Source organism: Nicotiana tabacum, chromosome 17 (genome assembly GCF_000715075.1).
Source record: "Nicotiana tabacum cultivar K326 chromosome 17, ASM71507v2, whole genome shotgun sequence".
In the NCBI taxonomy this organism is placed as follows: domain Eukaryota; kingdom Viridiplantae; phylum Streptophyta; class Magnoliopsida; order Solanales; family Solanaceae; genus Nicotiana; species Nicotiana tabacum.
Genome location: NC_134096.1, coordinates 105,187,711 through 105,211,400, shown reverse-complemented (window position 1 = coordinate 105,211,400; position 23,690 = coordinate 105,187,711). Strand labels below are relative to the sequence as shown.

Sequence of the window (23,690 nt, the reverse complement as noted above, 5' to 3'; positions counted from 1 at the left end):
ACGCTCAACTGAGTGTGCCTATTGATGTGCGAATAGTTGAGTTGGGGTGTTCAAATGGGAAAGCACAAAGATTATGTACCGGGTTGACAATTAAATACAAGTTTAAGTGGCTCGGAGACCATTTTGTCTACTAAATATAGAGTACTAAATTGTCGTTCAATTAAAAAAAAAAAAAAAGAAATGGTGAATTATTGCTGGTGTTGGGACTCGATCCTGGGTCTGGAGGGAGTGGAACTAAATAGCCCGCAAAACCAGTGCAACCAAGAGGCATTTTGTTCTTCTGGGGGCACAATAAAATTATTATAGGGGTCCTCGACGTATCTATAGTAATATATACATGGTTTTTCCCGAGCCTATAGGGTGCCAGTGACCCCTCACCTCTCCACGTGGGTCCGCCCCTGTTTGGAGGTACGTCAAAGATTCAAATCGAAGGGATAGGTACGATTCTGATCTCTTGTAAAAATGATGGCCACAAATTAATTCAAGATGTTTATTCTGTGCCAAAATTAAAAAGTAATATTTTGAGTTTGGGCCAACTTTTTGAAAAGGAATATGACATCCACATGAAAAATATGCATCTTTGGCTTAGAGATTCAAGTGAAATTCTAATTGCTAAAGTGCATATGGCAAAGAATAGATTATTTTCTCTGAATCTTAATATAATTGATGCAAAGTGTTTGAAGGCTAATGTGCAAGATAAATAATGGTGTTGGCGCATGCGATTTGGGCACTTGAATTTTGAAGCGCTCAAATCAATGGAAGAAAAGAACATGGTGCATGGGGTGCCATCAATCAACCATCCCAATCAATTGTGTGAAGCTTGTCTTCTTGGAAAACATGCAAGGAGAAATTTTCCAAAGGAGACCATGTCAAGATCAACAAGTCGCTCCAGCTTGTTCACATTGATGTAAATCAATCCACCTTCCTTTGGTAAAAATAAAAACTTTCTACTTTTCATTGATGACTTTAGTAGAAAGACTTGGGTTTATTTCTTGAACCAAAAATCTGAAACTTTTGCTGTTTTTAAAAATTCAAAGTACTTGTAGAAAAAGAAAGTGGCTATGGAATAAAGGCTTTAAGGTCTTATAGAGGAGGCGAATTCACTTCAAAAGAATTTAATGGCTTTTGTCAGTCTCATGGAATTCATCGCCCTCTAACGGTACCTTATTCACCCCAACAAAATGGAGTTACAGAGAGAAAGAATCGAACGATTCTTAATATGGCTAGATGTATGTTAAAAGCTACAAGTATGCCCAAGGAATTTTGGGCAAAAGCTATTTCTTGTGCAGTTTATTTGAACAATAGGTCTCCAACAAGAAATGTTAGAGATCAAACTCCTCAAGAAGCATGGAGTGGAAGAAAGCCAAGTGTCAAGCACCTGAAAATCCTTTGGAGCATAGTATATGCTCATGTGCCACAGCAAGGAAGAGTAAATCTTGACGATCGAAGTGTCAAGCATGTGTTTGTTGGCTATAATACGAATTCAAAAGGCTACAAGTTATACAACCCAAGCAGCGGCAAGGTGGTGGTGAGTCGTGATGTTGAATTTAATGAAGAATTGGCATGGAATTGGGAAGCTCAGGAAGAAACTTCATATGATTTTCTTCCATACTTTGGTGATGAAGAAGAACCAGAGACCGTGGAACCTATGCAAGATGCAACTCCACCTCCTTCACCAACTAATATTGCATCTCCTTCTTCTCAACAAAGTTCAAATAAACAATCGCAAAGGACGAGGAGCATTCAAGAGCTCAATGATGGCACAAAAGAAGTTACTAATTTTGATTTTTTATATTGTCTCTTTGCTGTTAGTGAACCAATGAACTTTGATAAATCTTTACAGACAAAAGGTGGAGACAAACCACGGAGGAGGATATCGAGTCAATAGAGAAGAACAACACTTGGGAGTTAACAACTCTTCCCATGGGTCATCGCGCAATTGGAGTGAAATGGTTATACAAGACAAAGAAGAATGCCGATGGAGATGTGGAGAGATACAAGGCACGACTTATGGCAAAAGGCTATAAGCAAAGGCAAGGCATTGACTATGAAGAAGTCTATGCATTTGTTGCCCGCATGGAGACAATTCGTTTGTTGATCTCTTTGGCGGCCCAAATGAAATGGAAGATCCATCAACTAGCCGTCAAGTCAGCCTTCTTGAATGGCTATCTTGAATAAGAAGTCTATGTTGAACAACCATTGGGCTTCATGGTCAAAAACCATGAAGATAAAGTATTGAAGCTGAACAAAGCTTTATATGGGTTGAAGCAAGCCCCACGGGTATGGAATAGTTGCATCGACAAGTATTTTCAAGAAAATGGGTTTACTCGTTATCTCCATGAATATGCTCTTTATCTTAAAGTTCACACAAATGGAGATATCTTTCTTGTTTGTCTTTATATTGATGATCTTATTTTCACGGGTAATAACCCAAGTTTGTTTGAAGCTTTTAAGAAAGATATGTCCCGTGAGTTCGAGATGATAAACGTAGGGTTCATGTCATACTACTTGGGCCTAGAAGTGAAGCAGATGGAAGATGGAATTTTCATCTCTCAAGAAAGTTATACGAAGAAGATCTTGAAGAAGTTCTTCGATTGCAACCCCGTGAACATACTGATGGAGAGTGGAACAAAATGATCCAAGTTTGATGAAGGAGAAAAAGTAGATCCCATATTTTTTAAAAGTCTTATGAAAAGTTTGAGGTACTTGACTTGTACCAGGCGAGATATACTCTTTGCAGTTGGAGTAGTAAGTCGCTTCATGGAAACTCCTAACTCCACTCTCTTGAAGGTAGCTAGAAGAATTCTTCGTTACCTAAAATGTATGATTGACTTTGGGCTATTTTATTCTTCCTCTGGTGATTTTAACCTTATAGGATATTGTGACAGTGATTATGCCGGAGATATTGATGATAGAAATAACACATCTGGTTTTGTATTTTTCTTGGGTGGTTCTGTTATTTTGTGGAGTTCAAAGAAACAATCAATTGTTACTCTCTCGACTTATGAAGCTGAATATGTAGCAGCAACATCTTATACCTGTCATGCTATTTGGTTAAGAAAATTATTGAAGGAGCTTAATTTACCCCAAATTGAAGCTACAGAGATTTGTATTGACAACAAATTTGCATAGGCATTCGCGAAGAATCAGGTGTATCATGATCGAAGCAATCATATAGATACAAGGTATCACTTCATCAGAGAATAAATTGCCAAGAAGGAAGTCGAGCTCAAATATGTGAAGTCTCATGATCAAACTGCAGATATCTTTATAAAGCCTCTCAAGTTTGAAGATTTTTGGAGATTGAGATCAAGACTTGAAATGAAAAAGAAACAATCAAAATTAAGGGGGGGATTTATGGGACTCATCTAAATAAATAAAATAAATAAAGAAAAACAAGATGGAAACAAGTTGGAGGAAGCAATTATGGGCGGCAACAATAAGTTGCAAAACCAATTTGCTAAAGTTGGTTTTCTGATAGATTTTGCAAATTGAAAAGACCAAGCATTTTGATTGGCTGAAAGTTTAGCAAGTTTTGCTATAAATAGCAGGCTTCGTTCCTCATTTTAAGCACACCAAAATAGAGTGAACACAATAGAGCGTAGAGAGAGTAATTCACAGAATGTAGTATGTGAGAAAATAGAGTGGAAGTAATATTGTAGTGAGGTATTTAAAAATAAAGAGTGTTATTTCTTTTGAAGTTGTAGTAGTCTCTTGACACTACCAAGTTGTAATATTATAGTAGTACTATATTGCTCCGCTCGATATTGTATTTTATCCCGTTAAAAAAATTGATGTCGTTGTTACTCTCTTATGGTATTGTTATTTATCGTGGATATTATTTGTGGGCGGGATATTATTTTTTCCAACACATCTTTCAAGTAGAAGCTGAAGAACTCCCTCTGTTTCTCCTGTTGCTTCCCTCCTCCGCCTCCATCCTCCTCCGCCGTCAGCGGTCAGCCTCCAATGAGAATCCGGAGCTGATTACAAGGTTTTAACGGTTCTCAACTTTGGATCCAACTGACACTCCTCCACTAATCAGTTTCGTTATGACCCTTTAAGTTCTACGCACTGAAATGGTAAAAAGTATTTACCCAATTAGATCTCTACCCTTATTAGGTATTTACAAATAAATCTCTTCTTAAGTAATAATTAGTAATCTAATAAAAATATTAATTAACCTACCAGTACATGTTAAATTTTAATGATGATGATGTAAAAAAGATCTTTTCCATGCCTGCCAGAAGTCCTTTGAATTATTAGGAAAAGATGAGATTTTGAAAGAGGGGAGGAGGGTCATATTTTCAATTAGATTTTGAGTGATATTCAAGAAATTATAGCTAAATGCTAATGAAGCTTACTTTCGATCGTTATGCGGCAGCGTTGCAGAGGATATATACATGATGCAAAATTGTTGTTGAAAAAGAAAAGAAGAAAAACATGCCAGAAACATGTGTAGGTGCATGGTTAATATTATGTTCAAAAAATAGAAGAGAGGAGTATATTTGAGTTGATAGCGCTGAACAGATTGGTATTATACAAAATATAAGAAGTTAAAAAGTGAGTAATATTTATATTGGAGCTTCATTCATATATGCCTCCATTAGAAGCATGATCGTTACTATATATATGTGTGGTTGATTGGTTACTGTTTTGATGCATCCAAGAGAATATAAAGGGTTGATTACTATAGAGCAAAAAAAGGTCCCAACTTTATTGGATAAAATTATGTAATAATACATACTCATAAAATATCTTTCATTAAGCAACAAAATAATTAAGAACCAATCAGGTCATATGAACAAAAAATTAAGAATCAAAAAGGTTATATGAATTAAGGAATCCCTACTCGGATGTACAGATAGTAATTGAATAAAAAAATAAGTTTACACTTGATTTTGTCAATGCTCTATACAGTGAATAGCCAAACTCTAAAAAAGTTTGCTCCCAAACTCGTCCAAATCTTCTGCTTTCAATGATGAAGCAGCAGCAAGATTTCTTAGATCAGATAAGCTCCTTCCTAACTTAAGAGCCACCTTCATTTCAAACACTTCACCATTTTCTCTTCTCTCCATGTCTGTTTCCGTCAAGTTTGATTCAATTGATTGTTGCATGTACTCGAAGAAACCAGCGTTACTCCTGTACATTTCGAATACCATTCCAACTTGTCCACCATGCTCAACCATGTTAACAACGCTTGCTAAAGCGCCACCAACAATTCCAAGCATAGCTGCCCAAGATCCATGAGAAGGAGAAGAATCTACAAATGCAGAGCCAATCGCTGCTAGACCTGTGAGAAAAGGACCAGAGATGGCTAAAAACTTGTTCAACTTCAAAGCCTTTTTCCCCATACTAATATATTCTTCTTGGTCTTTTCTGCCTAATACTCCCATTATTTCTTTCATTTCCTCCTCCAATTTCCCATTCCAGCCATTATATTTATCGCTGTCGCTGACCCTTTTAGGCTGTCCACGACGTTGTTGAGGCCACCAAACAGCAGGTTCAACAGAAGATGGAAATTTGTCTAGCATTGTGCCAAGAAGAGGGAGTGGGTAGGCCTTGTCAAGAGCCAATACTTTGTCCATTGTTTCTTTCACATCAATAACTGAAGGGTGACCAATTGATAAAGTTGTTTCGATTTGGTTATAGAGATCTTGAAACAGCCTTGTCGCGTTTCTTTGTTCTTCAGCAAGTTGGGATGGTTGAATCTTGTTGATGATCACCAACATGCCAGTAGCAGCCAAATACAACAAAGTGGAAGACATTTTTAGTCCCAAAATAGCATCACCACTAGCACCACTGCTAGCTGCAATTCCAGTCATAGCAGCAGCAGCTAGAGTTATGCCATTAATGGATGTCAAAAGCATATTGTTCCACTGGCTTCTCTGTTCCCCAATATTCCTATGCATCTCAACTCTATCTGCAACTGCCTCCTTAATCGCATAAAGCTTTGCGATAACCAGCGGATCAGGACTATTGTTCATATCATCACTTCTTGTTGTAGCTGGGCTAAGCTGTTTCTCATCTAGGAGGTTGTTTACTATGGTTGAATAGCTAATCAGCTCTTGTTCATGCGCTGATCTCCCTCCTATTTGAAGATTGGGAAGAGAGATTTTGCTTGTTTTAATTCTTGGAATATTAATACTCGCTCTTATAAATCCTCTTCTACAATTGCAAATAGATGATGTTGAGGGAACAGAATTCCTTGAACTCAAGAAACTTGAACATTGGACGATTGCCATATTTTCTTTCTCCAATGGGATGTTAATTGATTTAGGATGGAAAAGAAAGACGATAAAGATTTGTGTTAAAGAAGAGAGAAAAGATTTTAGTTGTGATTATGGTAAAGAAGAAGGGAAATGGCACATATTTATAGGGAGAGTTGACAATTGAAATTAATAAGATTTGACTGAAAACAAGAGCTAATTAGAGTTATTCAAAGTTTGAATTGAATGGGTACATGGCCAAGACTCTTTCTTATTTTGGCTTCGGTTATTTTGGGTCTCTTGAAAATTTTCAGCCCCCTATGTTTATTTGTTACACATACTCCTTATATTGACTTTCAACGTAGAATACTTCTATGGTGTCTCAATTTAGAAACCGCCATCCGTAATTGTACTTAAGACCCGACCAACTAAACTTTCTTTCCAAATTAGGAGTATTTCATGCACGATAATACTTGGCATAAACAACTATTTTTTTGTTGTTTATATTATGGAATAGCATTTTAACCACATATTTGAAAAATGAAGAGTAAGAAAGAATTGTCATGGTTGAAAAAAAGAATTGCCAATACTTCACATTAACAAACAAGAAATAATGATGACGAAGTAATAAATATTCAAAAAAAATTACTTTGCATTTTGACTTTTTTAGGCTGCGGGTACATTAATGATCTGACCTAAATGCACCTTTTCATGATCAACTTTTACATGAAACCGACAAATCACACCAATCCAATAATTATAGTCAAATCGGAAAAAAAAATCGACTATGATTTGGTTTGATTTGATTTGGTGTTGGAAAAAAAAAATCGACCATATTTGGTTTGGTTTGGTTTTAACTAAAAAAAGTCAAACCGAAACCAAACCAACCCGACATTATATGTATAGAAGTTTTAAATATATTTAATATATAAAAATATTTATTGTAGTGTCGTTTATAAATATTTCTTAAACTTTTTCATAGTTTTATCTTTTAATATATTATTTCAAGCTTAGGCATATAATTTTTGGATGCTCCAATAAGTTTTATAGTCCATAAATATTAGTAACGCAAATAAATCCTAAACCAAAGTCAAATCAATAATAATGCTAATAAAACATTCAATTCAATTGTAGTATGAATGAAAATAGTGTTAGATATCTATTTTTTAGTTTTTTCATGGTTTAGTTAAAATGTACTATAATTTATTTTTCTTTTAGTGGTTAGTCATGTAAATAATAGTATTTATTAGTCATAATTTTAAATTATGTTTGTTTTCATTATGGCTTATTAATAATATTTATTTTATGCAATTTTATTATCTTTATTGTTGAATATTTTAGTACAATGTCATGACTCGTCTCATATTTATGTTATTTTATTGAAAACACCTTATATAGTTCTGTCTTGCTAGGATTAAAGAAATATTTAGAGCACAAATTTTACGTTTTGTGATATGAAGACTTTATGAAAAAACCCGAAAAATTCGAGAAAAACCGAGTTTAAAAAACCCGACTTTTATTGGTTTGGTTTGGTATTTAGGTTTGATAACCCGATACAATTTATTTGGTTTGATAATTAAAAAATTCGAGCCAACCCGACATATGTACACCCCTACCTGTATTGCTAAGTGGTGCAATGGTTTTTTATAATTTCTCTCTTACTCGTACTTTTCTTTTTGAGATGTGATTTATTAATTAGAGTCCACACAAGCATCCTGACTAAGTGTTTTACTGGTATTAGCTTAAGAAGAAAACGATGTTTTGTGTTAGAAAGGATAAAACCCAAAAATACTAGTGCAAGACAATGTCATTGCTTAATAAATACTCCGCCATAGTTTTCTCAATCCATTTAAAATTTAAATCAAGAGGAGCAAAATAGCTCAAGCACAATCTGATGTTCACAGCAAGTATAGTATGCAACAAAATAAATATGGTAAATTTAGGGTGTCAAATTGGCGGGTTGAGCTGATTTTGGGCGGGTCAAAACAAGTTGAGTCAATAAATGGGCGGGTTATTTACCCGTCCAAAAGTAACTTGGACTGACATGGGCTGGTTCAAGTTGAGCTAAAATTTGGGTCATAACCCAACCCGCCCAATTCTTATCAAACTTTAATTAATGTGTATTATTTCCTTATGAATTGCTTAATTATCTAAAAAGACTTTTTTCTTTTGTTATGGTCATATATAACATATCAAATAAAAAATTATTACAAAGATATTTTTGCGAAGTTACTCATGAATCAATTTGAGCTAAAAATCAGCCCAATTTTAAATGGTCTGAAATAGGTTGAATCAAGATGTACTGAGTTCAACAGATAGGCGGGTCAATGACCATCTCAACTTTGGGCGAGTTGGGCGGGACAAATGAATTGGAGCTTAAATTGCTATCCCTAGGTAAATTAAAGGGAAAAGTACGAAAATAGCCGAAATTCGCTCAAACTTACCAACAATTAGCCGGCAAGAACTAAAATAGCCACAAAATGTTGCACAATTTAAATAGCTGTCAATGATCTTTCGATTATGTTAAAACTTTTATTTGGTCAATCCTGAACTTCCATCAAGGTCCTCTTTTTTATGTCATTCTTTCTTGTTAGTTTAACCTTGAAGAACTTCAGAAACTAAAATTGCCCATTATTTGATTTTTACACAAAGATTACGTAGAAATTGCACGTTCCTCTCTTTCCTTATCATGGCAAAAGGAAGTTAACAAGGCCGTCTTTCCCTTTGCTTGCTCAATAATCTAGTCTGTATCACAAACTTAAACTCTACAGCATATTATTGTTTGAGTTTAAGTACTTCCATACACTAATAGTGAAAGTCACCTAAGAATAATTAAAATAATTGTTTTCAACGGGTAGCATGTAGTTAAAAATTTGTAGTTAAAATCGAGTTTAAAAATTTCTCTACGACACATGTATCTAGCATGTATCTCACATGTATCTAACACACATGCATACACATGAGATACATATTTAATACATATGGGATACATAAACGATACATATGGATACACAAGAGGAAACACATCTCATCTTTTTTTATGTTCATTTTTCACTTCGATTTTGGCTCAATTTTCAATTCAAACTACCTCAAATCGTCCAAAAATTAATATTCAAGCTCCTTGAGATGTACCCAATTTATTTCAACATCCACTCTAAACATTGGAATTACCCTAGCAGTTTATTAAACCTAACTAATTATAAACATAAAGGAATTGGAAAAATACGCTAGCAAATGACTACTAAACACCTAACACACTTATAAACGCACCGGAAATTTAAAAAAAAATACGCTAGTAGTTGAATACCTAAATTTTTATAACTTAAATAAGCTAAGCAACACAATAGAGTTAGGCCTTTTCTTCACTGGGTTGTACTCAACTCTTCCTCTTAGGATTCCTAACTCCAACGTTCTATCTAATTTACTTTTTAAAAAATTACACATTTAAATTTTGAGTTTTAGTATTTATCATAAAAGAAAGATGATGTCATCTGGTGATTTTATTTTGTCTAACTGAAATTGATATTTAAGAATAAAATCCATTAACTTGGTTAGATTTTATTACTATTAAGATTGACTAGAATGAAACAAGACGAATAAGAGCTTAAATGCAACATAAAATAAAATAAAACAAAAAATAAAAAATTATTGAAAAGAAACGATCACAGAGTATAGGATTAACATCATCAATATACAAAAAGGGAAGACTCACGGTCACTGAAATGCTAAAAATCAATTGCCTAATATTGATAGCATTTGGCTATTATTGATAATATTTTATCAATAGACTAATATTGGTAGCATTGTTGTTCTAAAAGGACAAACTTGGTAATTTTCCTAAATTAAACCACCAAACAGAAGGGGACAACAAGATTTTCCAGTGAAAAACTTATTAAAATTAGCGAAGACCAAAAATCATGAGATCTCCGGTTTATCAGCTAAAATAATACCAGTGACAAAGAAAGATAAATATAGCAACGAGCGTAACGGCCGCAAAACAAGTGAATATAGAAAGATTCATATAAGATGAGCTAGTGTTTACACCGCTCCAACGCTGCAGATTGATACAGATTTCCAAACACAATCTCCAGTGAAGAACTGGATCTTAGGAACCCCAGACCAAATCACAATCCCATGTTGTTTTCTAATTTAGTTCACTTGCGTGTTTTAAGATAACATTGATGGATTATTACAAGCGGCGGAATCCATCACAATATCAAAATCATATGTAATCTAGACAACTAGTATAAACAGTATCATAATCACATGTAATCTAGATAACTAGTATAAACGGAATTTCACGGGTTCACTCTTGAAGCGTGAACAAAGCTCCTCTATCATGTGAGCCTCCAATTCCACAGCAACTCAATGAAATCTCCACCACCCGCACGATCACGTTCTCCGAACGTTCCACGGTCTTTTGCTGTGTTACCCAAATAATATCTGGAAATAACAATTTCGTGTGGGCGAAATTTCTAGGAAAAGAGGCTGAAATTCGGCCACCATGTCTTCCCCCGCTAGGTGAAAAACCTTATGTATTTATAGCACAAGTTTTAAGGGCTAAAATATTTTTTTCAAAACCTGTTGGGTTTTACTTTCCACCAGAAAAATGATTCATTTATTTCTTATTATTTAGGCACAGCATGGACTACAGAATTTAATTCACAAGGCTTTCAATTATGGAATTAATTTTTAATTTTCGATATTAATATCCACCATAATTAATTATGAATTATTCCAATAAAAATTCATAATTGCACTCCTTGTTCAATTTCGAAATTCATCCATTAAATCTTATTTAACTCCCCATGTTAAGATTCAGATACTGACAATTACATTTATTGATTATTTTCTTTAGACTTTCGCTTAATTTATTTCATGTATCAGATATAAAATTCACCGGTCGGGTTTACACGTGAAAACTTATAAGCTTTCATAAAGATGTATCATCAATCTCTAAACTGAGACATGGATTCTATCAACTAACTATTACTTCGCCAATGTACATTATTATTATTATCCAATTTACCAGGCATATTGACCCACGAAAGGATCTCGCCTTTTAATAAATCAAAACAATAATAATATATACAGCTAATAATAATTATATCAAGATTAAGATTATAAGTACATTTAATGGCTAGAGAGTTTATTTTATTAAGTCAGTATAAAATACTTATCTCTACTTGGTCCGTTTAATACATATAAAATGTACTAGCACAAGAAGTTAGAATTAAACCATTCTCGTAATCAAGATAAATTATATTTAATCTTGTGCTACAATCATCCATGATGGTTTGTCCAATTCTATTATTAGATTGTGAACTCAAACTTTATACTTATAAAAACCGATGATTTAATCTTCCGTGTATAAGCTAAACTTTATACACTAAATCATCTACTATATAAGCAAAGGACACAAACTAATATATGATCTATTTAAAATTTTATTAAAACTAAATAAATAATTATTTCATAATAAATACTATATCTAATCCAAACCTATGTTTAATAGTATGGGTATTTACCAGACGGGCTGGACCATACTGGACATGGAAAAAATAGTCCGCCCGGTTAGTGGGGCTGGCTGGTTAGTGGGCTGGGATTCCGGGCTGGTAGTGGGCTGGGATATTCTGAGTTTTGGTGGGCTTGTCCGGGTTCGGGCTTATCGGGTCCGGACCGGGTTAATTTTTTTTGTTTTGTTTTAAGTATATTATGTTTTCTTGTTCAATGTAATTGTTACTTAAGTGTTTGCAAATTTTTAAATAATAAAATAAGTATTTTAAGGTATAAAATTAAACTTTTAAGTTTTAAATTTGAAATTTGAATTTTAAAATTTTAAAATTGAAATTAAGTGGTTATATAAAATTATTTAATAAGATAAATATGTAAGAATCAAACTTCAAAGGCATTCATTGCATAATAATACTTCAAATTAACTTATCTTACAAACTAACACATTAAACTTAAATAAGTCTAACAAATTCAAAATAACCCAAATTGTCTCAAATCAACTTAAATACGAATTCATGGAGGACGTACAAGACAACCCTTGATATGCCTCCTTAAACCAGTTGTGCCCTCCCACTTTCGATGAACATTAAAGACTCGACCACAGTTCTTGCACTCTACTTTGCGAACTTCTTCATTTTTTTCTACCACCTCAAAGTGTTCCCAAATATGTGAGCGCACTCTAGAAGCACAGGGTATGATTTAACTTGAACCTAATAAAAATGGTAACCACACTTCATTTGATAATTGTAATTTTGTAGTGGTTACCGTAAATAATTGATAAAACTTAAAATATTAATTAATTGAGAACTTGAGATCAATAAGCAATTCAATAATCAAAAGGGAATTGAGAAAGAGTTGAGTAGAAGAAGAGAGGAAGTTGTGAAAAAAATAAAGAAGACGGAGGCTATTTATAATTATTAAAAAGTTAAGAATGTAATTTATCAATTATTAGAGGGTGGAGGGGCTATTTTAGTAAGGGGATAGGATGAAATGACTAAAAGTACAAAAAATGACTGCTGCCCAACGGTCATTTTTTATTTTGACCGTTGGCAACGGTCAGAATTAAAAAAAAATTACCACATAAACCGGGCCGGACAGGACTGGAAGGGTTAGCGGGCTAGTCGGGTTCCGATGCACCGATAGCCAAAAAAGGCCCGATCCTATCCGGCACAACCCCTACCCTAGCCAACCCGTTTTTCGCTATTGACCCCATTCTTGTTGTTGTTGGTTTTGTTCACTTGTTCAAACTGCAAGAATTTGAGAAGAGAAACAGATTCGATCTTCCTCTTCACTCACTGCCTTCTTCGGGCTTTCATTACATTTACAACAGTTTGGCGAATTTGTACCTAAAATATAATCGAGTGTCACATCGTGTGGGGCCCATCTAAAGCAGCCGAATCAGATTATACGGAGAATCCCATAATAATCTGTGACCAGTTTCTGCATTTTGGTTAATTATGAGTTACTATTGACTCTGTAAAATGGGATCTTTGAAAGGTAAAGTATATGCTGCCTCACATGTATTTAAAAAACGACAGATAGTCGATGTAGAATTAAAAGAACATGTATATAATTGAATAACTCTTAGGACATACATTCCCAAATACTTTTTGAAAAAGTTAATTTGGGTAAAGTTTGTTAGGAAATTAAAAATGAATTTGGACATAAATTTTGGGACAAGTTTTGACATGTTAATTTTTATTTTTATTTTCAGCTAAAAAATCTCAAATGGTCATGATTTGGCTATCCTACTTCTTAGGCATTGAAGCTACGTACCTGGACAACTGATGGGTTGCATTTGTCACAAGGCAAGTATGTAATGGACCTCCTCAATCGTGTTCAAATGGAATCATGTAGCTCGGTCTCCACACCAGCTTCGTCTTCAGTAAAGCTATCATTAGCTGGTGGCTCTCAATTTCATGACCAGGCTTTATATCGAAGTGTTGTTGGGGCATTGCAATATTTGACATTCGATAGACCTGACATAACATATGCAGTGAACAAAGTCTCACAGTTCATGCACTGTCCCATGGATTCTCACTGGGTCGCGGTAAAACGTACTCTTCGCTACGTCAAAGTTACTGCCTATCATGGATTGTTTTTTGCAAATGCATATCCACATTACTCCATGGATATAGTGAGAGACGGAGTCAGAATTTAAAGTTTATGGGTTCAGGGTTCTAATTCTTTTAAGTTACTAGGTTCTAAATTAATAATTTGTATATATTCAATGAATTTTTTAAGACAAATACATGAATTGGACCAAAGCGACTGGGTTCGGCCGAACCTCCGCCCCGGATATAGTGATTCGGATTGGGGAGGTGATATTGATGATCGTAAGTCCACAACTGACTTTGCTATTTATCTTGGTTCACACCTAATTTCATAGGCTTCTCCAAAGCAAAGAGCTGTATCACGATCAAGTACTGAGGCGGAATATAGAGCACTAGCTTCTGCTACATCGGAAATCACATGGGTAGAGCTTCTTCTTGGAGAGATCGGTTGCTTCTCTTCCTCCATTCCTACTCTTTGGTGTGATAATCTTAGTGCCACCTACTTAACTGCAAATCTCATTTTCCATTCTCGTACCAATCATGTGGAATTGTCCAGGAAAAGGTGGCCGCCAAATCTTTGTCTGTCAAGTATGTGAGCTCCCATGATCAAGTAGCCGATGTGCTTACCAAGTCACTGTCAAAGGCCAGGTTTCTCTTGTTAAAGAGCAAGTTGGCAGTGGTTTCACCCCAGCTCAACTTAAGGGGGAGTGTAAAGGGTAATTGATATTGCTAAGGATTCCATGTATAGAATTGATATTTCTGTAGAATTAGGAGACTTGATCTCCAAGAGTTTCCTTGTAGACTTAGGAGACTTGCTCTACAAGATTTTCCTTGTACATATATTCTGATGTAACCAAACGTTCTAATAGATAGAGAGAAAGAGCTTTTACAGTGTTTACACCGCTCCAACGTTGCAGATTGATACAGATTTCCAAACACAATCTCCAGTGAAGAACTGGATCTTAGGAACTCCAGACCAAATCTCAGCTCGATCCAACAGATAACACAATCCCATGTTGTTTTCTAATTTAGTTCACTTGCGCGTTTTAAGATAACATGGCACGGCATAGTACTAAACTGTTCCTATCGATACATATGTGTGCGGGCCAGGGGCGAAGCTATGTGTGTCCAAGAGTGGTCAACTGAACACCCTTGCGCGAAAAATTATACTGATTACTGTGTATAGGGTAAGATATTACTTGTTATTGATAAAAAATAGACTTTGAACACCCTTGCATAGCCCACTAGCAAAGAATTTTGAACATCCTTATTGAATTTTCTGAATTCGCCGGGTAGCCATGGTTAAGTGAATTTGTCAAAGCATAACGGTTGAAGTCAAGGAACGAACTGAACTACTGAGATGAATATTTATTCCTCGTAGAATGAAGAAAAAAGAACAAATCAAGCCATTTGCAGCTAGCAAGATGGCCTGAGAAACTGTTATAAGCAATATAATTAAGCAACATTTGAATCTGAAAGAATGAGTTAGCCCTACTCTTAATTATAGACAATGATATGTACTTGATTTTGTCTATGCATTACACTATGAATTGTCAGAATTTTAGAAGAGCTTGCTTCCGAACTCAATTTGCTCTCCCTTCGATGAAGCAGCAGCAGCAAGATCTCTTAGGTCAGATAAGCTCCTACCTAACTTCAAAGCCATCTTCATTTCAAACACTTCACCATTTTCTCTTCTCTCCATGTCTGTTTCTGTCAAGTTGGAGTCAATAGATTCTTGCATATACCTGAAGAAACTAGCGTTACTTCGATACATTTCGAATACCATTCCAACTTGTCCACCATGCTCTACTGTGTTAACTACACTTGCCAAAGCGCCACCAACAATTCCAAGCATAGCTGCCCAAGATCCATGAGAAGGAGAAGAATCTGCAAATGCGGAGCCAATCGCTGCTAAGCCTGTGAGTAAAGGACCAGAGATGGCTAAAAACTTGTTCAATTTCAAGGCCTTTTTCCCCAGCCTAATATATTCTTCTTGGTCTTTTCTGCCCAATACTCCCATTATTTCTTTCATTTCCTCCTCCAATTTCCCGTTCCAGCCATTATACTTATCGTCGTCACTGACTCTTTTGGGCTGTCTTCGACGTTGTTGAGGCCACCAAACAGCAGGTTCAATACGAGTAGGAAATTTTTCAAGCATTACGCCAAGAAGAGGGAGTGGGTAGGCTTTGTCAAGAGCCAATACTCTGTCCATAGCCTTTTTCACATCAATAGCGGAAGGATGACCAATTGATAAAGTTGTTTCGATTTGGTTATACAGATCTTGAAACAGCCTTGTCGCGTTTCTTTGTTCTTCAGCGAGCTGGGATGGTTGGATCTTGTTCATGATCACCAACATGCCTGTGGCAGCCAAATACAAGAAAGTAGAAGACATCTTCAGTCCCAAAACAGGATCACTACTGCTGACTGCAATTCCAGTCATTGTAGCAGCAGCTAAAGTTATCCCGTTAATGGATGTCAAAAGCATATTGTTCCACTGGCTTCTCTGTTCCCCAATATTCCTATGCATTTCTACTCTATCTGCAACTGCCTCCTTGATTGCGTAAAGCTTCTTGATAACCAGCGGATCAGGACCAATTCTTGATGGGCTAAATTGTTTCTCAATTGGGTTGTTGGTGCTTATGGTTGAAATTCCACTAATCAGCTCTTGTTCCTGCACTAATCTCGCTCTTCTTTGAAACCTGGGAAGGGAGATTTTAATTGTCTGATTATTTGGAATATTAATATTCGCTCTAATCAATCCTCTTCTGCAACTACAAGATGATGTTGAGGGAACAGAAGAACTGCAAGAACTCAAGAAACTTGAAGATTGGAGGATTAATGCCATTTTTTTGTTCGTCAATGGATGTTAAATGGTGATTTATGATTGGAAAAAAGAGGAGAAAACCTGCTAATTGATTGTGATTATGGTAAGAAGACATTGGACATATATAGAGAGAGATTATATATATATAAAGTGAGAGAGAGAATTGAAAATGGATGTAAGATTTGACTGGAAAAAAGAATGGCAACAATAGTAAGTTATTCGAAGTTTGAATTGAATGGGTACATGGCAAAGACAATTTCTTATGTTGCCTTATGGCCAAGACTAATTCTTATTTTGGCTTAGCCTTTTGCCTGATTGCACTTACTCTTATTGACCTTTTTTTTTTCTTGTCGTCTACTCGTATTGACTTTCCTTATAAGGAAAATTTTTACGGGGTTTGATTGTTTGAAATTTGAAACAGCCAAAACTATACTAACGACCCTAACAACTCAAATCCTGTGTTTCAATTATATATCTCATGTATGATACTACTTGCTTAAATTACATTCTTTCAATTATTGAATTTAATTAAGAGTTAACCACATTTCTTGAAAGTAAAAATGATTATTTTGTATAAATTTATAAGTGGATTTACGTCATTAACCAGTCAATTACAAGCAAGAAATAATGAAAAAATGTACGATTATTTTTTCGTTTATATTCCGGCCATATTTATTGTTTACTTTTCTAGCCATATACATAGATTACACATTGAATATACATAATTATACATATATAATATATAAATTATGCATATATTATACATCCATCGGCTATTTTTAGTTTAAGCAATTGGATAGACGACTATTTGGGTTAATTTTTCTATAATATAATTAAAACACATACATTAGACACCGGTTCTCGGAAAACAAGATCCAAACTGTTATAAAAAAAACATATCTAGTTTTCTTTTTCTTTTTCTCTTTTTTCAGTTTGCATGATCAAATTATTAGCTCGATCTGCGTCGCAGATTGATGAGAAGAATTTTACGGGATACCAAAATTAAAAAAAAAAATATTTTGTAAGAAATTCGAAAGAAACTAGATTGAGTGCGTGAGTATTTACACAATTAACACCAATTAGCCATACTGAATTAGTTTCATGAATAATTAATTGCAGTCTCTACATTTATCGGCCAGAAGTAATAGCATTTGAAAGGCTTATTAAATTATAATTCTCTACGTTGATTCTAAGATAAATCATTTTAAAAATCACGTGGACTGTCAATTTTCCGAGATTTTTGGAATCATATGATATTGTAGTTGTAAAAGTTCATATAATTCTAAAATACTCCTGCTTTAGAAGACAACAAGGAGTATATGACATATTTTTCAACTCAGGAGACGGACTTTATTTATTATTTCAAAGATGAAAAAAGTTTCAAATTAAGATTAATGCCTTTTACGTTCATATAGCCAGCCACTGTTGAAATCCTAAAGCTGATCAGCTTTTACTTTCTTGAAAGTTGTATACCACGTGTTCAGTTCTGAGCGCTACTACTTGCGTGTGGACCCTTTTACTACCTGTATTAAAAGTTCTACCTCAAAGCCAAGATAGTATGGCTACATAAATAATGTTAAATTGTGAAACGTATTATACTGTAATCTTTTGCCACAATCTTTGCTTTCTTGAGTCACATTTGAAGTGCGTTACAACTGACAACTTTTCACATTGCCATGTGAGAAACATTCTGAGTATGCACTTGCTCTATCACAAACAAGCCATTTTGTTTAATGAAGATGTCTTGCTTTTAAAAAGAATAGAAAGAAAGAAAAAAGTGAAGATCAGAACAAAATAAGCAACCATTTTCAATATCTTTGAACTACACTAAGAGATGTTGCCATGTTCATATATCAACTCTGAGGATTTCAAGCCTTTTTTAAAACCATCGACCTTGCACGTAGATTCAAAAATATTCCCCTGAAAATTGATAAAAACAGAGAGCATTAATAATACTGTGATTGAAATCATAAAGATCGGAACATACTTGACTGTAGCATAAACAGCAACAAGCAGGGAAATGGTGCATACCAGCAACATGCGATAATACTGTGAAAGATCACTCTGAATTGCAGTGGAACATACTGGTGATTTACCCACCCAACAACTGGCCAAAACTGCACATTTAAAAAGAATACCTACAGTCATCATTCACTAAAGAACAGAATTAGAACCAAATTGGACTTGGGAGAGGGCGAATTTGACAAACCGTCCAAGCTGTATACTGCACTTTTGGATATTCCCTCTTGATATTAGATTTCACCTGGATCCAGGGTCTTCCTATGAATAATACAAGATAATGTTCAGCCAAAACCTTTATTCTGTGTGTATATAAGCATACCTCTAACTAATGGAAGGTTCACAAACTTAAATGAGCCAGACTGTTATAAGGAGAAGAAATTTGTAAAGAGACGAGAAACTCATGGTTTGCTTTTATGGAACATTCATCACCTGTTTTCGATTGTTTCTAGGATAGGATGGAAGATAAAATGATATATTTCCTCATTTTAAACTAGTTTATGCATTACAGAATGAGTGTTAAAACCTCTTAAGCCTTATTTCAGAGTGTTCAAGAGCTCCTCCTTTAATACTACAAGCTTCTTTGCAATTATAACTCTTTAACTTGATGATTATGTCTATTTGCAGGCCCTTTGACTCCTTAAATAACAAATCCTAATTTGACTGGAAGGCCATTTTTGTCTACTTGGACATTTAGCTGTAGAACATGATGTTGAAGTTTTGCGTGATGGTATACCATGCAATAGTTTATGAGTTAAAAAGTTGAAAGGCAGTGGCAATTCGAGATAGAAACTCACTTTCAACAACTAATCCATAGTAAACCATGAAAAGCAAGTTATTCCAGGGTGACGATGTAACTTGTTCCAGCAACACCTGAAACAATTTAAAATGCAAGTTCACATTCTTGTATATTTATCAGCATTGTTTATTCAATTCTTTCTCTATCTGTTAACATTATTTGGCAAAACACTAAACAAGTAGACTTTCAAGCAGGGCAATGTGGCAATTTACCAGGCCGTGAGTGTATAGTTAAGCAGTTTTATTAGTATAGATTCACGTTGAAGACAAAAAAGGAGGTAGATCAGATCCATAAAGTACAAGATAAATGTGTAACTTCTGCTTACAAGATAGAATATCCTGTTTCCTGATGCTTATCCTAATCATCCACAGAAGAAAGGGTTTAGCATACCTTTTTGGCAACTGTACTCTTGTCTCGTTTCCCCTTGAATATTTTGTCCAGTAATAAGTGAAGAAAATGTCCAAATGGTCCAAGATAGACAACGCCAAATAGCTGCATGTAGTTACAGCCAAAGCAGATGATGACATCCCAAATAGCAGCTTATACACGCAAGCAGAAGAATATGATACAAATGATACTAAATGAAAATGATTTTGATGTGCCCTGTCAGAAACAACCCCGAAACTGAAGATAATTAGACACACAATTGCAACTAAACTTAACCTACACCAATAACTACTCCCCAAACTAGTTGAGGTCTGCGGTATGAATCCTCTATATCCATTATTGCTCTACTCGCGCGTTGCAACTAAAGTTAGCCAGGAGCAAAAGTTTTATATATATGCGTACAGGCAACTACTTACCCTGTTTTCAGTTTCTCAAACCTCAATGACAATCTTTAAAGCAACTCAAGATATTGAAGTGATCTCAAGCATATTCCATGTATAGTTCTACTTGTAAGATTCCGCTCCTCTTTTAGGATTTGACAATCTCGAAGCGGAAATTATAAGATTAGCCAGAAATAACCCCTCTTCTCCTCAACAAAGTCTACAGTTCTAAGACTCACATGCAGAAGCCTTTGTGCAGTAGGGGCCAAAAAAAAAGAATAACTGTAACATCCTTTGCGGCTCATAACCAAAACACTTTTTCCCGTAAGTTGTAAAATTTTCGTCTAGAAGAAGAACAAGAATCTGAAATCAAGTTATCCGTCCAACCACCAGATGGGCATATCTGAAGTATTTATCCAAACGAGAATGGATCACTGGGATCCTAACATAAAGATTCAAGAGAAAATGATGTCATCTGTGCCAATGTAAACTAGAGTGCATTTAAGATCAATTCTGCTGAAATATGCACTCTCTTCAGCACAATAATTCTGCCATATTAAGAAAATTCTGAGAAAAGCCGATCATGTTCCCCTGGGTGACAGTTGACATGTAAATTTACCACTTCCAATCTAAGCCAAACAGCATGCTAACGACGAATTGGTTCACTTGGCGTTAGCTTCCTGTACCTGATGCACTTGGAGGCAAAAATTATGTACAGTTGGCATGACATAAAGAGACTAGGGCTTAAGGTTATGGCTGAATGATTGAGGCATAGAAGTTCTATATTCCAAGCGACAACACTCAGTGTGTCTGCTCTAACCTTGACCGGCCGGTTTACTCAATACAAGTACTTATGGGTTATATCAGGCTGCCCGGAATATTAGTTCATGTGCGTAAACTGGCCGATCACCACCATCATCGAAAAAGAAGCGACTAGTGTCTAAGGTAGTGTTACAGAACCAAGCTGGCCTTTTATCAAAAGAAACAGAGACCAATACATAAATGTAACTGTGACACCCTACGCGAATCCCACATGGACAAAACACGGAAGAGAAACTGGGTTAATAAGTAGACAGGCCTTAGACTCTAGTGACGCGCTTTAAAGCCGTGCGGGGCTAGGCCCAAAACGGACAATATGACTAATGGGCTGGGCTGTTATAGTAACCATGGGAGTGCATAAATGCTAAAGTTTCATCAGATTAACAAAGTCCAACGTACACGAGCTCAGATAGATAAAATGCAACCACTGGAGTGCATAACAATTTGCAAAAATGACCTCCATTTTGTAGTAAAAGTATAAACCCATGCAAAGAGAAGCAAGAGAAACCGCACCACTTTGAGGAGAAGACGTCTGACTTGAAGTTTCTGAATGCCAGTGATCTTCTGAGCCACTATATCACTAATCGCTGACAACACTCCCGCAGTTATTGCCTGCCATCATAAGTATTTCCAAAGATTCAATCAATCAAAGAATATCCCAGTACCAATTCTGCTAAGCAAACTTAGCAAAAACATCAAGAAAGTACAGGAAAAAAAAAAGGTGTGATCTTTGTACCAAGATAGAAAATTTACAAGAAATTAAAGAAGACCCACATCATCAATTAAGCTAACACCTCAAAATAGCCCAAACCCACTTCACAAATCAAAGAGAAAAACTGAAGGAAAAGAAAAAGACTGGTCAAGAGATGAGGAAAAAGGTGTGACCTTTGTTCGTAAAGGGTGTTGCTGAAGCTGTAGCAAGTACTGTTGCAGACCCTTTTTCGCTATTGACCCCATTCTTCTTGTTGTTGGTCTTGTTCACTTTGTTCAACTGCAAGAACTGGGAAGAAGAACAGATTCGATCTTCCTCTACACTCACTGCCTTCTTCGGGCTTTCATTACATTTACAACAGTTTGGCGAATTTGTACCTAAAATATAATCGAATGTCACATCGTGTGGGGCCCATCTAAAGCAGCCGAATCAGATTATACGGAGAATCCCATAATAATCTGTGACCAGTTTATGCATTTTGGTTAATAATAAGTTACTATGACTGTAAATGGGATCTTTGGAAGGTAAATAAAGTATATTCTCCCTCTTTTCCTACTTTGTCCCACCCATCAATTTTCAAACGCGATCACAGGTATTAAAAGAACACATAATAGTTGGTAGAATAAAAAGAACATCATACATATAATTGAGCAACTCTTATGTTCTACAATTATTCTTTTGGAAAGTCAACATAATTTTTTACTATCATTATTCGTATTGAGATTCGACTAAAGTTGGATACACACCAAAGAATTTTATATTGGAGGTAAAACACTGCCGAATAAAGAACAACTCTACTTGAACCTAAAACCTCTGAGGATGAAGATGTACCACAATTAGTTACTCAGCTTAAAGTTTGCTCTTATGTACTGTTGTTAGTTTTTCGAGAGAAAAAAATTGGTTAGCAATACTTTTATAGATAATGGGAAAAGACTACTTTAGCAAGGTGATTATAGACAGTAATGTTAGTCCCGCCAATATTGTTGTATTTGTAAATAATAATTTTGGGAAATATAAGTTATCGTAATGAAACAGTAATTAATTCGAGCCCACTGAATTCACAGTGTTTCCTTAAGGAATTTAATCCCCTCTTAGTACCCAAGGTTATGGATTATTTCCTCCTATGATAGAACGAATCACACACTGGTGTAGCGGTACTTCAAACCTCAGTGTTTCAGCGAACACAAAGTTCGGTAGCAAATCACACTTACAGTTGCTTTGTTTGAAGTTAAAACAATGCAGAATAAAGGAGTAGAAACTCAGAAAATCGTATGGAAATGCTGAGAGGAAGGAGTGCAATGTATAGCCAAAGTTGAGCGTTTTCAGTTTGGTGTTTCTTTCTTCAACAGTTGCTGCACATATTTATAGCAGTCAGCTTTGAAGATGAACGACCCTCCACCCTCCATGGTGGAGCATGCACTAGCTTGTTTGTGGAGCAAGCACTTGGCCATGGTGGGAAGAGCATTAGGCGGCTGCTATTACAGCTGGTGGTCAATACACGGATTGGAACATATCCGTTACAAATGCGGATAATATGGGACAATGTCTCATTGTCAAGAGGGGAAAATTTAAAATTTTACTCAAAATTTTTATTTTTCCCTCGATTTCCCATTCACCCAGAATTAAATCAGCAACTCCCAAGTCTTTCATATCAAACTTGCTATTGAGCATACGCTTAGTAGCATTTATGTTGGCAATGTCATTACTCATTATCAGCATATCATCCACATATAGGCAAACAATGACTATGTAATTTGGAACATTTTTAATGTACACACATTTATCTTAAAACCATTTGACAACATTGTTTGGTCAAATTTCGCATGCCATTATTTGGGTGCTTGTTTTAGTCCGTAAAGAGACTTAACAAGTCTACATACCTTCTTTTCTTTACCTGGAGCCACAAACCCTTCAGGTTGTTCCATGTAAATTTCTTCCTCCAACTCTCCATTTAAGAAGGTCGTCTTAACATCCAT

General features: G+C 35.4%; 3 protein-coding genes across 3 annotated transcripts; all 3 read right to left on the bottom strand.

Moving 5' to 3' along the window:
• Window positions 1-4,796: 4,796 nt before the first annotated feature.
• On the bottom strand, window positions 4,797-6,326 carry LOC107777937 (putative F-box protein At4g22030). The gene has a single exon (XM_016598107.2). It carries the CDS (start codon window positions 6,240-6,242, stop codon window positions 4,932-4,934), a length of 1,311 nt encoding a protein of 436 aa, XP_016453593.2. The 5' UTR covers window positions 6,243-6,326; the 3' UTR covers window positions 4,797-4,931.
• Window positions 6,327-15,122: 8,796 nt separating this feature from the next.
• On the bottom strand, window positions 15,123-16,703 carry LOC107777936 (putative F-box protein At4g22030). Its single transcript, XM_016598106.2, has one exon. The coding sequence runs from the start codon at window positions 16,617-16,619 to the stop codon at window positions 15,336-15,338; it is 1,284 nt and encodes a 427-aa protein (XP_016453592.1). The 5' UTR covers window positions 16,620-16,703; the 3' UTR covers window positions 15,123-15,335.
• Window positions 16,704-18,169: 1,466 nt separating this feature from the next.
• Window positions 18,170-22,077, bottom strand: LOC107777934 (peroxisomal membrane protein PMP22-like). The gene is made up of 7 exons (XM_016598104.2): window positions 21,888-22,077; window positions 21,516-21,614; window positions 19,807-19,908; window positions 19,415-19,490; window positions 18,808-18,878; window positions 18,630-18,715; window positions 18,170-18,518 (listed from the first exon to the last, which is right to left on the bottom strand). Exons 1-7 carry the CDS (start codon window positions 21,957-21,959, stop codon window positions 18,467-18,469), a joined length of 558 nt encoding a protein of 185 aa, XP_016453590.1. The 5' UTR covers window positions 21,960-22,077; the 3' UTR covers window positions 18,170-18,466.
• Between the last annotated feature and the right edge of the window lie 1,613 nt (window positions 22,078-23,690).